The 14,586-nt window shown below is 39.9% G+C and overlaps 1 protein-coding gene across 5 annotated transcripts in view; it reads right to left on the bottom strand.

Moving 5' to 3' along the window:
• The window catches only part of CNTNAP4 (contactin associated protein family member 4), a 309,483-nt gene that overhangs the window by 174,741 nt on the left and 120,156 nt on the right, over positions 1-14,586 (bottom strand). For all 5 annotated transcript variants that reach the window (XR_013997521.1, XM_081118184.1, XM_081118181.1 and 2 more), the window contains exons 5-8: positions 7,881-8,084; positions 7,142-7,326; positions 6,172-6,315; positions 2,589-2,850 (exon numbers count right to left, since the gene is read on the bottom strand). Coding sequence is in view for 4 of the 5 variants with exons in the window: in XM_081118184.1 (XP_080974310.1) it covers positions 2,589-2,850; positions 6,172-6,315; positions 7,142-7,326; positions 7,881-8,084 (795 nt within the window). In the remaining variant the exon portion in view is untranslated. The remainder of the gene's footprint in view (positions 1-2,588; positions 2,851-6,171; positions 6,316-7,141; positions 7,327-7,880; positions 8,085-14,586) is intronic.

The following is a 14,586-nucleotide window of genomic DNA, read 5'->3' as shown; positions in this document are numbered from 1 at the left end:
TAATCACTGTAGGGAAAAGCGGGAGTTTAGGGAGGTGACAGGGTTCCAATCTGAAAGGGTAGGAATATTCCAACAGTGGAAAGGAAGAAGGGTTTGGGATGCCATCTGAATTTTTAAAAAAAGGCTTCTCCTGGCTGAGGCGAATCAAGAGGGGCCACAAGAATCACGAACGCCTAGTACATGAGAAATGCAGAAACCTCTCATATCGCACAAGCCCGCGCCTGCCAGGCCCTGCCCACGCAAGGAGCCCGTTTCCAGGCCTGATTTTCACCCCGAGGCAAAAGCAGCAGCCGAAATGGTAAAATCATAGCAGAAATCTCAAGCTTGACAACAAAGAATCTGTTTTAAATAGGACACTATAACTATAAAGTATAACAATATATAACACTCTAAGTATTGTTCATTGGGTTGGGGATGCCGTCTGAATAAGTTTTGCGTCGACGGCCATAAAAGTGACAAAGGCTGAAAATATTTTGTGTCATGAGGGATTCTGTAGTACTGCTAATATGTTTTACGATTCGGGCTAATACCATAGCTTTAGTATTTCAAAAATGATATAAGCTGACATAATATTTTCAAAGAACTCCAAGTGACAACTAGCAAAACTGTCCATGAATTAAAAATGTAGCCTGATAATTCACACACTTGCACAGTTCAGTTCTTCCGCAACACAATTTAATTTTTATTCCATTGTAAAAGATAAAACTCTCTGAGTTTTTAAAACAGAAAAAATTAGTAATTTGTATCTCTAGCAGCTAAGAAAATCAAGCCATCCTTTTATTATGGAAAGATTTGCTGTAATATGATACTAGTCTACCAGTAAGTAATTGATTTTCTTTGAAGACTCATTATAATACATTCTGACAACTAATTTTATTGAAAATTGTACATGGGAGACATAGGTGGAAAGTGTTTCCCTATGAGGGATTAAACTGACCACCCACCCAACTGCATTTAAATAGTCTACTTTCAAACACAACACTGAAACTGGCAAAAATTACTATTTTTAAAGAAACTGGAAAAATGGGGGTGGGGAAGTTGCTAAGTAAAGGCCTGCTTTTATTATCTGAAGTGTAACAATTTTTTTTACATTGACAATCATAGTCAGTCTAGACTATTATTAGCTATGAAAAAAAATCTCACCAAGTCATACAGTATAATAATAGATTATACTGCATATGGATTTAAACATTAATTTAGCTATTTTTAAATCATTCAGGGTATTTTTTATAGACTTACACCTAGTAATTTATTAAATATACATGCCTGTAAAGTGTTTAGAACTGAACTAGCTTCACCAGGCTCACTACAATCGCACTGTTTGGAAGCAGTTTCTTTAAAATGTTGAAAATTAGGCTGTGAATATAACCACTTCTGAGGATGTCAAATAAACCACAATAAACTACACACTAATGGCAGGCTTACATTTCTAGGCCCTTATTTTAGGGAACCTACTAATTATTAATACGACACTGACTTATTTCCTTTGTCAAGCCTGCAAATATACCACATTTTGAGCCTTACATTAAAAAGTCACAGCACAGTACCTCTCAAATATCATCATCAGCTCCCACATTTAAACTGCACTGAGAGATGAACAAACAAGATGAAGACTATGTATGCATTTGCGTATCCATTCGCATACCTGTTTTTCTTATATTTAGTTTTTGGCTATATTTTAATGTTTTTCCCCTCTCCCAGTTATAGCCTATTAATTTTGGTCATAGTTAATATAGAGGAGTAGTACAATGGCATCTTTAAATTGTTTTTAAAGATCATTTATTAAATTGATGTAGCAATTTACCCCAATGTGACCTCCAGTTGCTTGGCTTAAACGTTATTCCATATATATGGAAATGTGATGGAGATCCCTTGTCAAAAACTATATAATTTTAATGAAGAGACAAAAATATCCTTCACCCAAAGCACTGACCTAAATTAGACGTTCATTTTCCAGACACTCATACAGTCTCCTTAATGGTATTACTTCGAGTCATTAAAATGATACCGTATTGCCTAGAAGTAGAGAGAATTCCTTTTGATGTCCAAACGAGCAACTCTGCACGGATCTTTTCCTCCAATTTTGCATACACACATCAGCAAGTAAAGCGGCTCTGACTTAGCATTTAGGCTTTCCCACACTAATACAGACACACACCCAGATCCAAGAAAGCCCCCCCCCACAGAGCAGGGAAGACTAAGGCCTGTGTTAGACAAAGCCCAGTTTTCCAATGAAGACACCAGTAAACTTTTGGGTCCATTTCCAAGTCTTCCACATTTCCCCCCAAACACATTTCCTCAGCATATGTCGATTTATCTGGAGTGGGCAAGAGGGTCATAGAGGGAAATTTCTATTCCCCATAAGTATCGTTTGGGTTAATAAGAACTGCTAGTGTGGAGACATATTTAAAAAAAAAAAAAATTAGACTCAAGTTCCTTCTGAGAAAGAGTACTGATAATCTTATTAACTCAAGTATTCATTTATTAAACAAATATTAATTCTTTGGCTATGCATAACTTTACGGAGAAGGGACGGAGGCATAAGGGACTCTTTCAGAGGCAAGCGCCCTGCCCGAGGGCCTGGTTACCTGCTGTGAGGTCGCTGGGTAACTTTCCTGGCTGGTAGAGGTTCAGCTTGAGCTTTCCATCACTGAGAAAGAGGAGGAGGCCCCCTGGCACCAGCGGGAGTTCACTGAATAGCAGAAGCCCCGCGTTATTCCAGGTGCGAAACTGCAAAGCAGCGGCGACCTCGGCGTCCCCGGAGGAGCCGGGCAGCGCTAAGTAACTGCCGGGGCCCAGGAAAGTCACAGGCACGGACTGTGGTTGCGAGCAAGAAAACGACACGTTTCCCTGAGGACCAAGTCAGAGAGGAGCGTCAGGAACGAGCCGCTGGAACAGTCATAAGGCTATTTATCAGTCGCAAATTATCCCCGATGTAAAACAACAAATTGCTATCAACGTGGAAACTCTAATTCTCGCCACACATTCAGGTCCAGTGACTACAGTCCGGCAAACCTTCCCCTGGGTTTTCCCAGGTGAAATCCTTTTCTCCCCAGCTCTCCACTTTCACGAAGGCATCTAACCCAATGTACTTTAATTCAGTAAAAATTTAGGTAAGCCAACTGTTTTTATTTTTATTTTTTAATCCCCACCCAAGGATATTTTTTCCATTGCTCTTCAGAGACCGTGGAAGGGAGAGAGAGAGAAACACCGATGTGAGAGACACATCAATTGGCTGCGAGGTACATGCCCTTGGCCAGAATCGAACCTGGAACCCTTCAGTCCGAGGGCTGAGGCTCTAACCACTCTCTCTCTTCACTCATTTCACCCCTTTGCTGCCTTTGGCTTCTAACATAACCAGTATTAATGAGCTACTGTTTCCCTTCCATATTTTTTCATATTGTTCTCTGTTCCTATTGAAAAATGTATATGTACATACATATGTACAGTATATAGTTTCAGTTATATCTTCAATTATATGTAGATACACACACTCAAATATATGTCGATGAATGCCTATACCTACACACAGGGCGTTATTTGTTTTACAAAAATAGGCGCCGTTTACTGTATCATGATTTTATCACTAAAATATACCTTGTAGAAATCCTTTGGAGCTATCCGCCATAAGCCTAATTTCTTCTTTTTATTGATTGCATAAAATTTTATTGTGTGAATGTACCAAGTTTTACTCATTTGTTTTCCTGTTAATGTTCATACACGATTTCTAGGTTTTGCCTCTCCCGGAAACGCTGTCGTAAATAACTGTGTGAAAAAAGTTGTAAAGACAGAACTACAGGCACCTATGTTTTAATAAATATTTCCAGCTTCTTTTTCAGAAAAGAAAAAGTTAAAATACTCCACGCTTCCACCAGTAATAAATGAGGATATCATTTTCCCCACATCCTTGGCAGAAATAGGTATTACAGACCTTTTAAATTTGTACAATTCAATGACAAAAATGTCAAAGTAATATTTCATTCTTATTTATTTTTCATTGACCTGACTAATAGTGAATCTGAGCATTTTTCATGAATTCACTGCTCTTCTGGACTTGCTTTCCTCAGGATAGTCTGCATTTCTTCTGCCTATTTTTCATTTTTCCTTTTTATCTGTAGATTTTACATTGGATGCTACAATGTACAATGCACTACTTACATTCCTTTTTAAAAACTATTTGTCTTTTTCTAATCACTATGCCCTTGTCATCAGATTTACAGGTATTATTTCTCATCTAATGGTTTTAAAATAGATCTTCAGGATACATTATGTTGCATAAATTTTTATTAAAATACTCTCTATGAAAAATTATTTTGCTATTTGAATAATATATGTATATTTAAGGATTTAAGAAAACTTTAAGGTCTGAATTATTTAGAAAGAATTAAGCATGTTCCTTAACATGCTTCAAAAGTGAAGAAAAATGTTTGTATTTTTCCTGAGAATAATCTTATCAAATTTTCCAAATACAGATTTGAAAAGTCAATAAAATCAACTTTATTTAGAAGAACACACGTTGGAATTAAACCATTTAGTCTTGCGTAAACAAAAGCTTTTGGTTATACTATGATTCTGTTAAAAGTGAATTAGCTTTTATTGCGGGCAAATATCTTGTCCCAAAGAATGAAATAACAAAAGCTGAAGAGTAAACTACGCTGGCCTATAATGTAAAGGCAATTATAAGACGAACAAACTCAGTGAAAATGGAAACATTTACCAGCTGCCGTTTGGTCTCATGCTTTTCCGACAGCTGCCTGCTGCCCTGCAAGCAACAAATCCTCTTGCCAATGAAAAGCGACTATGAGTTGCATGAGGTGTTTCTGGAAACTCATTTTGCCAATTAACATACACATCTATCTACCTATAATATTTTATTTTCCTTTTAAATAATTTTCCCAGTTATAAAAAAAGAACTATTTTAAAATTTCACTGGCTGGGTAGCTCAGTTGGTTACAGCGTTGTCCCAATAAGCCAAGGTTCCAGGTTCGATCCCCAGTCAGAGCACATATAAGAATCAACCAATGAATGCATAAATAAGTGGAACAACAAATCAGTATTTCTCTTTCTCTCTGTATTTCTCTCTCTAAAATCAGTAAATTAAAACAAAAAATCACTGGATGTTACACTCATATAAATACTATGAATTCACACAGAGAATTAAGAATAAAGTATTTTGTAAACAATAAATACTCCTATGATGCTATTTGGGATTTACAGATGCAACATGAGCTTAAATTTACATATTGAATTTTAAACAATTAAAGAAACACATTCAAATGGATATGGGTGTACGCTTTTCGATCATCAAGCTGATTAAACTGGAAACCATGTTTCACAGAATCCCCTTTGTTGTCTGGTTCTGGTTAAGAGTTAGCCAAAGGGGGAGCCTGCGTGACATGAGCCAGAAGTGAGACGCTGGCCCTCTTCCTGCGAGCTCTTCTGTGTGTGTGATCACGCAGTGGAGGCTGGTCACAGGGGCTGGTCCAGCTCGCCCTGGCTCTCCTTCACAACTCCTTCTGACAGCTGGCTGCCACTTTCCAGCCCCTTGACAACTGCTAAGCTCCAAGTCCGAAAACACATCCCTGTTCATAAACTCAAAGTGGTGCTGCTTCACCAACTGAACCCTGACCTACACATTTATCTTTAAATTCTGCTGGATTTCCACAGAATTAGAATACAATGCAGCCTGGCCAACGCGGCTATTGGGACAGACTGGCAGATGCGATGTTGTAATAACCTATTAGTTTCTTTTATTTGTTATGAATGACCATGGCAAAATACACGTTTTTCAAATGCCTCTCTAATATACATGGATGTTATCTGATTCCAGGAACTCGGTATGCTTGTTTAGAGAGTTTGTCAGTGAATATCTTATTAAAGAAATTACAGAGCAAAAGAAATTAATCTCCTGGGAGTAATAATGCCACAATGAAATTATCAACTGCAAAAAAGAAGTGTTTTACTTCATACAAAATAAAATAACCATGCCTTGTGAATTATAATTCCTTTAGATAGAATTAATCCCTTATATACACACTGCCAAGCAGAGAAAAGCTATAAAAGAGTAAATTCTAAAACATCGTATCAAATGGGAATCCAAAATGGAGCAATTTCATCGTGTGGAAAAGCCGCATCGTTTCTACTCCTTCCTTCACATGAGGGCTCTCTTACCGTAGCGATGATCTGCGGCTTTTGTCGCTTGGCTAAATCAATGATATCCACTCCATTATAATAGAGGTTTTCTAAACACCCATGGAAATTTTTATGGGGGAATGACACTGATTTTCCAGGTGCTGGAATCCCTCCAAAGCTGATCTTAGAAAGAAAAATGGTATCAATCATATTGTTGAGTGATTTTCTGATAATCTGCTTAAATAATTATGATTAGCAACTATAGCTCTCATCATCATATAGATCAATTTTTCATCACCCTACACTGCCACACTGTTAATTTCAAACAGAGATTTTTTTTAAATATTCAGATTTTAAAACAGATTTATACAAATTTATATGCATTCAGTTTTTGTTTACATCAGAGTTTAATAAGTCTTACGAGTTGCTAATCACACCCAGATTTGATATTTACTGGTTGATGCATAAAACACTTTTTTTAACCCATAGCAAATACTGATCTGTTTAATAATGTAATTGATTACAAATCACATTTCATTTTATATACATTTCTGGCACACACTGATATTTATGCATTTGAATTGACTGTTAATGAATTAATCTATTCGTTGCTAATATCCTCCCAGTGAATCCACACTGTTCAGGGGCGCCCTGGCACACACACAAATCATGCGACACAATTTATATTGACCTGCGGTAATGAGGTCTCTTCTTGGGGGTTTCTTGCGTGTGACATTCTGCGACTACACCTTTCAGGTGAACCAGATGCCCTCTCTCTCTAATACTAAATTAACACCTTGGGAGAAAGAGGAAGCCTTGGGAAGAGGCCCGACGAAGCCTTGGGAAGAGGCCCGACGGGCTACTGAGAGCTGCGCCCCGAGGGCAGCGCTTCCCGGGGCTCTGGTGCACCCTGAGAGTGGGGTTCCCAGCGGCGCCTTTTCTCCTGCTGGGCTGAATAAACCACACACACGTGCGAGAACCCGCGTCAACGGAAACACGAGCATCGCACCTCAGGGGCGAGGTCCAGGTGGCTGAACTCCCCCCGCGCGTGGAAGCGCCGCCGCTGCTCGTCCACCGTGAGGTTGACCAGGCCGCCCGCCCGCTGCAGGCGCACCGCGTGCCAGTGCTGATCGTCCAGCAGGCTGCCCAGCGAGACCCCGGCCGGGCCGCGGGCCGCGGGCAGCGCAGCGTCGCCTGGGGAGGGAAAGGGCCCAGAGCACCGTTATTCCCTCCCGGGCCAACGCCAAGCTTCCCTTTCCTGCCACCGTCTCTCCCAGGAATCACTCTCGCCTCCGGCACGCCCTCCCCTCCTGGGCGCCCACGTGGATTTGCCCGGCGTGGGAACAGAACAGCCCCTCAACCTTGCTGCGATTTCTTCCACTGTTAGTTCTTTCTATTAGTATCACCCATCGCATGCTCATTTTCAATATAAATTCTAGCTTTGCTACCACCTCATTATTTTTACTACCTTAATATTTTTTAATGGCCCGTCTCTTTCTTCATGATGTTAAGAAATAGCCAGGTAGGTCTACTGGCACTATGTAAAAAACGCCGAATGAGGGTCTTACACAATTTGCAAAAATGAACCATTTTAAATGAAAGTACAATATTGGGGTGTGTGTGTGTGTGTGTGTGTGCCCTGAATCCAGAAATAAGGCACCTTAATTGTTATACGGTATAAATGCATAAAGCTACTGAAGTGATATCTAAATGACCAGATTTTCAAGCATTTTGCCAAACAGTGTTACCTGAATTAATAAGTAAAAAGAGTTTTCCTCTTCTCAGCTCCAGTGTGATGTGATCTCCACTTTGCCCTTCCCTGTGCAGGAGAATCCCATCGCTCTGCATGGTTTTAAATTTCAGAGAAATCAGCTCCTTTATTGGGCTCAGGGATTTTTCATCAAATCTGTAGAGGAGAGAACTTCTTCCATCGAGATCAACCACCTCTGATCCTAGAGACAAAGACATTAAAAGTCATTCTAGGATAAATATGTTTTTCATCAAGCATTTTAAATGTGTACGCATAAAGAATGCACCATATATATGTGTATAGTTTAGCTCCAAGCCAGTCATAATAAGAGAAGACAAAACCACCACATGTCTAACTCCTGATTGATTCCATTTCAGTCTTTACTAACCTACTTACAAAATTCATTTTAAAAATGTATTTCTAATTTTCTCTCACATTATTAAAGGCTGCTCTTTCTCATTCCATAAAAAAAGAAAATCAGCAAAATGGTTATAATCAATATCCATAAAACCACACTACATGCTCCACAATCAGTATTTTTTAATGGTGTTCTCGAAATGTTGAAGTGAAATGTTTTCTGGCTCCTGAAAAAGTGGTTTTGATATTTTAAAATTCTTTCACACATGCCGTATATAAAGGAGTTTCACGTACAAATAAACACACATACATCAGACCCATCAAATGCCACTTCAAATAAATGTTAAACTGACCTTTGTGTTTTGTTTTATTTTATTATTTCTGTGGCTAAGTAATAGTATTTAAGAGCAATGCTATTATCTGTCTTCTCAAGGGCGTCGTTAAAAAGACATTCACTTAATGATATTATAAGGGCTGTTCTGCTGCATTTGTGTCATAACTGTGACATTGACATGTTTTTCCAGCTTTCTGACAGTGTCTTATCTACTCATTGTCAAGATCACTTTTATTCAGCTCATCTGAAAAAAGATGTCATGTTATACCAGTAGCATAACAGTTCATCTGTCAAAATCAGCTGCACCCGAACAAGAAACACAAAAAAGAATTGATCACACTCAAAAAGCCTAACAGTGTTGTCTACATTTCACCAAGTCAAAGATTTTTTTTTTAAAGGCAATTACCCTTGAGAATGCATTTATGTAATAAATGAAGAGGTTAAGAAAACCCAATAAACCAGGAAACGATTTCTCAACTGGCCAGCTGACTTCTCCCAGTCGAAGAAATGACACTGTAGTTTATTTATCGTTTCATTTGACAAAATCCTTACAATTACTTATAGGATACCCAACTATGCATTTCATTCAGATTATCCACACTGTTTCATGGGAATCACTGATTAATCACCATCATCCACATTTTTTTCAAGTATTTTATACAGCTATCTTTTGAAATTTCAGAGGTTTGATTTTTTCCCCCATCTTGCTGATGTGTTTATAAAGAATTCACCAAGTGCGCATGAATAAATATGGCATTCTGTGGAAAGAGTAATGCTAACTGAACAATTATTCCTTGTTATACAGCTGAAAAAATGTGCCTGGTAAAAACATAATTCTGTGTCAAATACAAATAATGTGTTCGACGATTATTAGATTACAATAAATTAAGAAAAATTCCAATAAGACAGACTTTAAATGCGGACACATTTGGAGCAATGCAGTTATCTCTGAGTTAGTGTATCGCTTAAAGGCAACCATCATAATAATGATTTTATTTTAGATAAAGTCTATTTTTGGAGTTTGCTACCAAGAGAATTTTTTTCCCCCAGGAGAGGTTTAGTCTGTATTACTTTAGTCTACTATTTCTTTTATTTTTACATCTTCCTTCACTATTGTTATTCTTACACTATAAGGGTCATATTAACCTTTCATGGCACCCAATGCTTTTGTGCTGGGAGTATCTCCATCAGCAAAATGAAACAGTGAAAACTGTATCAGACAACTGATGTCTAAAGCAATGGTATATTGTTTCATGTCTTCAACTGAAGGCACTTGCCATTTTCTCTCACTCTTACCTATTTTACTCTGACTTCACAAGTATAACACTAATTTTATGCATTTGTTCAACAAATATTTATTTAGTTCCTCGTATCTGAGGCACTGTGGTGCAGGCTTAGATAGAGTGATCAACACTATGGGGCTTACATCCAGTGAGGATGGACATAACTACCAAGTGAACACACAAGTTCATAGGTGAATACAGACTATAATAGGCGTTCTGATCAAGGTTAAAAGACGACCGGGGTCACTTTAGTTAAGGGAGTTGGGGAAACTTGGTTCTCAGGTCTAGAAACCTGGCTCTACAGCAGACCATAGTCAATAATCTCCTACTCTCCATGGTCCTTAAGTCCAATTCTTGTCCTCATAAATGAGAATTACTCTTGGAACATTTCATTCCAAGAGGCCTGGACACTGTCCCAACACATGTCCTTCCCTGTCATGAAAGGAAGCTCTGAGGGTTGCTGGGAAACCACAGGGACAGTCAGTAATTTAGCTCTCAGGAGGAGGAAGCAGGAGTGAGGGGGCTGGCCTTGAAAAAGGGGGCCTGAAAGCCAGAAAGTAGTGAAGCAGGGGGATCCACAAACTGGCTACAATCACGTCACAGATTCACAAGCACGTGAACCATACCCTTCAGTTATGGATATAAAAATTTGAAACTATCTGAAAAAACTCTTTTGAGAGAGAGCGAGCATTGGAACTCAATGTCTCATCGCCAGTATCTAGCACTCGCTCCAAGGATGCGGGTGGGAAATATAGACACAGCGACTCTCCTGGAAGTGATCTTACCACTGTAAGGAGAAACTGGAGAAACTGAAACATACATCAGAGGTAGAACTTCACATCTTTTCAGTGTCATACTGAGCATTTTCTAACAGGCTCCGCCTTAAGATTATTTAATTCTAAAATTAATAAACGTCTGATTTTACAATTTATTGCTGATTACGGAATCTGTTAAGTGACATGTTAATTTGTAGATATTTTTTCCCGGTAGACATTCAAATGACTTCTGTCTGGTAGAAAATACATCCCCAGAGGTTACAGCTTTTATTGCCCTGACAGACATTAACCATTTGTGTACTTAGCCGAGTAACAGTAACCCCACATTCTTTCCTGAATTCCTATGGCACTTGTCTCTTGAATTTTCTTTGGACTAGCTTTAACATCCTTCTGATTCCTTCATTAATGACTCATAAATATATCTTTGATAAGTGTTTATTCTGCATTTGAACGGGAGTCACATTTTTACATTTTTGAAAATTTTATTTTAGAACTACTGACTTAAAAAGCACACTTGGACCTTACATCGCTGACTGGGAAAGAAACATTACAAGTCTCAGCCATCGCAGGTAAGGTTCAGGGTGAGTTTATTTTCACTATTCCACAAGGATTTTCCAAGTATGACCTCTTCATAGAGCACGGCCAGTGCGAACCCATTCTCACAAAAGAAAACGTTCAGATGATTTTTAACAATGTTTCTTTACATTAAATCTAACTTATAAGGGATCTGAGTATATACCATTAATAAAATTAATCCAACCCAATAATTATTTGTTTAGATAGAAACACTAGATTCAGTATCCAAAATAATATTAATATTTAAATTAACAGTCAATGACGCATTTATTCCTGTCTTTTCTCAAACACTTCTGGGAAAAGAATCTTTGGTACAGACTTGAATTCTGAGAAAAACAGAGATATTAGAAAACTGAAGTTGCATAAATAGGAAAAGTAGAGGTATTAGAAAACTGACTATAGGAAAAATTGGAAATGAGAAGTTAACAGTTTATAACAGTCAAAGACCCATGGCCCAAAGATAGAGAAGGAGACGTTCCCCGGTTGAAAGAAAGAATTCTTCTTCTAACTGTAGGTTTGCTCATCAGTATGTTTGTGAACTGAGGTTATATTTCTAATGGCTGGGTTACCATCAGTTTGAACACGGCGGCCGTGCGTCCCGGCCGCGCCATGGGGAGGACGCGCACTCTGCTCTCCAGGGCACACTCCGCTCTCCTGGCGCAGCTGGCCCTCCGCTCGGGCCCTCTCTGCGGTCACTGTAAATAACGCACACAGCGTTGCAGTTTAAAGTCTAAAAATCAAGGAGGTGGAAGGGGCTGCTTTCTCCTGAAATCTCTAGGAGAGAATCCTGTTCTTTCCCTTTTCCAGGTTCTAAACACCACCTGCAGCCCTCGGCTCGTAACTCCTTCCTCCACGTACAAGACCAGCGTCACAGCGTCTTCGAGTTTCTTACGCTCCTCGTTTTTGCTTTCAGAGTCACATCTCCTTCTCTGACTTTGTTCCTTTCATCTCTGTCTCCTAAGGACCCTTGATGACATTGGGTCCACCTGCATAATCCAGGACAGTCTCTCCATCTCAAGATCCTTAATTTAATCACATCTGTAATGTGCCCATGACACATAAGGGAGCATATCTGCAGGTGACGGGGCATTATTTTCTCTATCACAGCAACTTATTTAACCTCTTCACCTCTGCTTCATTTATAACATGGAATAACCATAGTATATACTCTTCATAGGGTTGTCTGCATAATTTTTGGAAGATTTGCTGGCACATAATTAGAATCCAATAAATGTTAGCTACTACTAATGGTAATGCTACTATCTACTATTAGAAATGGAGCAAAGAAAGAGGTACAGAAAAAACAGTTTAATAAATACGTTTGGAGTACTTATTTTTTTAAAAGGGGCCTCTTTAAAAAATAATGAATTTCTGTAGTGCACAAGAAATGCTCAATTATCAATGTCACTGCCAGGTTATGCAGCAAGAGTGGTTTCGAGCCATCTGCGGGTTCTGTGGCTTTTTCTCTGTCTGTCAGCGAATGCCTGAGCTGACTTCCCATGGCAATTGTCAGTGACCTGAATCCTCCTCAGTGAATACCTCCATCTCCAATCTTCTCATTTATAGCAGGAATCAAAGAAAGAAGAGACTCACAAAGATTGTGGGCCCTACTCGCATATCAAATTCTCCCTGTGACCCTGGGAAAGAGACCCAGTCTGCTTTATTTGCATGATTCAGAAATACAATCTTCGTGAAATGCAGGGTTTTCCAGTGGAGAATATTCAAATTTCTTGCAGGGAGCTGTGTCAAAAGTGGTGTTTCTGATGTGAATTCTGTGCTGCTTCCTGCAGCCCATATTTACAGAGAGTTCTCTGTGAACCCAGGCAAAGGCACAGCAATGCGTAAAAACAAAGCCCTCCCCCGACCCCCCCCCCAAGGAGCTTTGCTTCTGCAGCAGGACCAGGCGCCGGGGGATTTCTAACGTGCGCAGGAGGAGCTGACCCACTCAGCCTCAGAGAAGTATGTCATCCAAATCGCAGAAATGCCTTCCCTCCAAGAGCAGCAGTTTTCCTACCTCTGCATATTTCCACATGCAAACATACTCCTTATTACAGTATCTTCCACCTGACCTGGGGTCCTTCCCTCACCCCTGCATCCTATCGCTGCTCCAGAGGGCTGAGGCTTCGCCAATGGGAGAGGTTGCCATTTGAAAAAGCAATGTTCCACCCATCCTCCAAGTGCATTCCTAAGGGGAAAAACACATATCCAAGAGCTGGTTCCTTAAATCGAGTTCCATGGTCCCACTATGTTAGAATCAACCGAGGAGAATCTCTTGGGGTCTCCAAAAACAGTCACCATCCTGGGCTCTGCCTGAGCCACACCCAGGAGCACAGGTTCCTGAGTGATCCCGAGGCAGGTGACAGCATGAAGGCTGTCTGACAAGAACATAAAGGTGACAGGAGTCTCTTTTCTGCAAATAAATAAACTCATTGAGTATTGAACTGTACCATGGAAAATAAATACGTTTTTATCTACACTGTAGGCGATACTTGCAGAAAATTGTGGAGGTGGTAGGGGCTTGTCCCTGAAAGATGCTTCAGGGAGAAATTGATTCGGTGAGTTAAACTATGAATCATCGCATTATTGATGAGGTCAGTTGACGAAGTCTCTTAAAGGAAAAAAAGTGGGACAGAAAATGAGTAACCGGGAAAACAAACTCTTGAATAATAGAAAATGGACTTTATATGAAGGTCATGAGAGGCTTCTTGGAAAAAACAACACACGAGACGAGAGCCTTCGTCTATGAATTCTTTGGGAATCACCTCAAAAATATAAATAGAAAAGGAGTGCGCCCGCTGGAGAGGGCTATGGACCAGGCTCTTCTGGCTACACGTGAAGTCGGCCGTAAACACTGTTTCTTTATTTGGAAACTACTGCCTGTGAGTTACTAAACAGACAGAGGTCCGGTTCTGACTTCGAGGACACAGATGAGACTGAGTCACGGTGAAACCGCGCGCGATGCGCCGGCACCTGGGAGCTGCGCCCCGGCCCGTTTAGAGACGGGGAGGTCGGCCAAGGGCTCAAGAGACCAGCAGGAAACGGGCGGCACTATTTTTGCCGAGTAGAATAAAGGAACACAGAATGATTTAAGGGACTCTTAACTTTAAAACAACTAAAATTAATTCAATAAAAAGGAAGAAGATACGAGATGAAACGCTGCACATAAACCACAGGGGAAAGGTGGCTTTACGCTCGTGGCTTTAAATAGGCCGAATTAAGGTCGGTGACCGCACTCCAGGAGGCTAGGGGACAAACGTGATCTCTGCCCCTTAAGTATCAATCCAAATTAGCCTTTTAAATAGATTCGGAACTGGCAACATCTACCACGTCAAGGACGGTTGAGCGTGTCCCTTGAGGATATAAGTTGTATTTCTTTGT

Source organism: Miniopterus schreibersii (assembly GCF_964146895.1).
Source record: "Miniopterus schreibersii genome assembly, chromosome: 18".
Lineage (NCBI taxonomy): Eukaryota > Metazoa > Chordata > Mammalia > Chiroptera > Miniopteridae > Miniopterus > Miniopterus schreibersii.
Note: the sequence above shows the minus strand (reverse complement) of the source record. Positions and strands in the feature narration are given on the sequence as shown.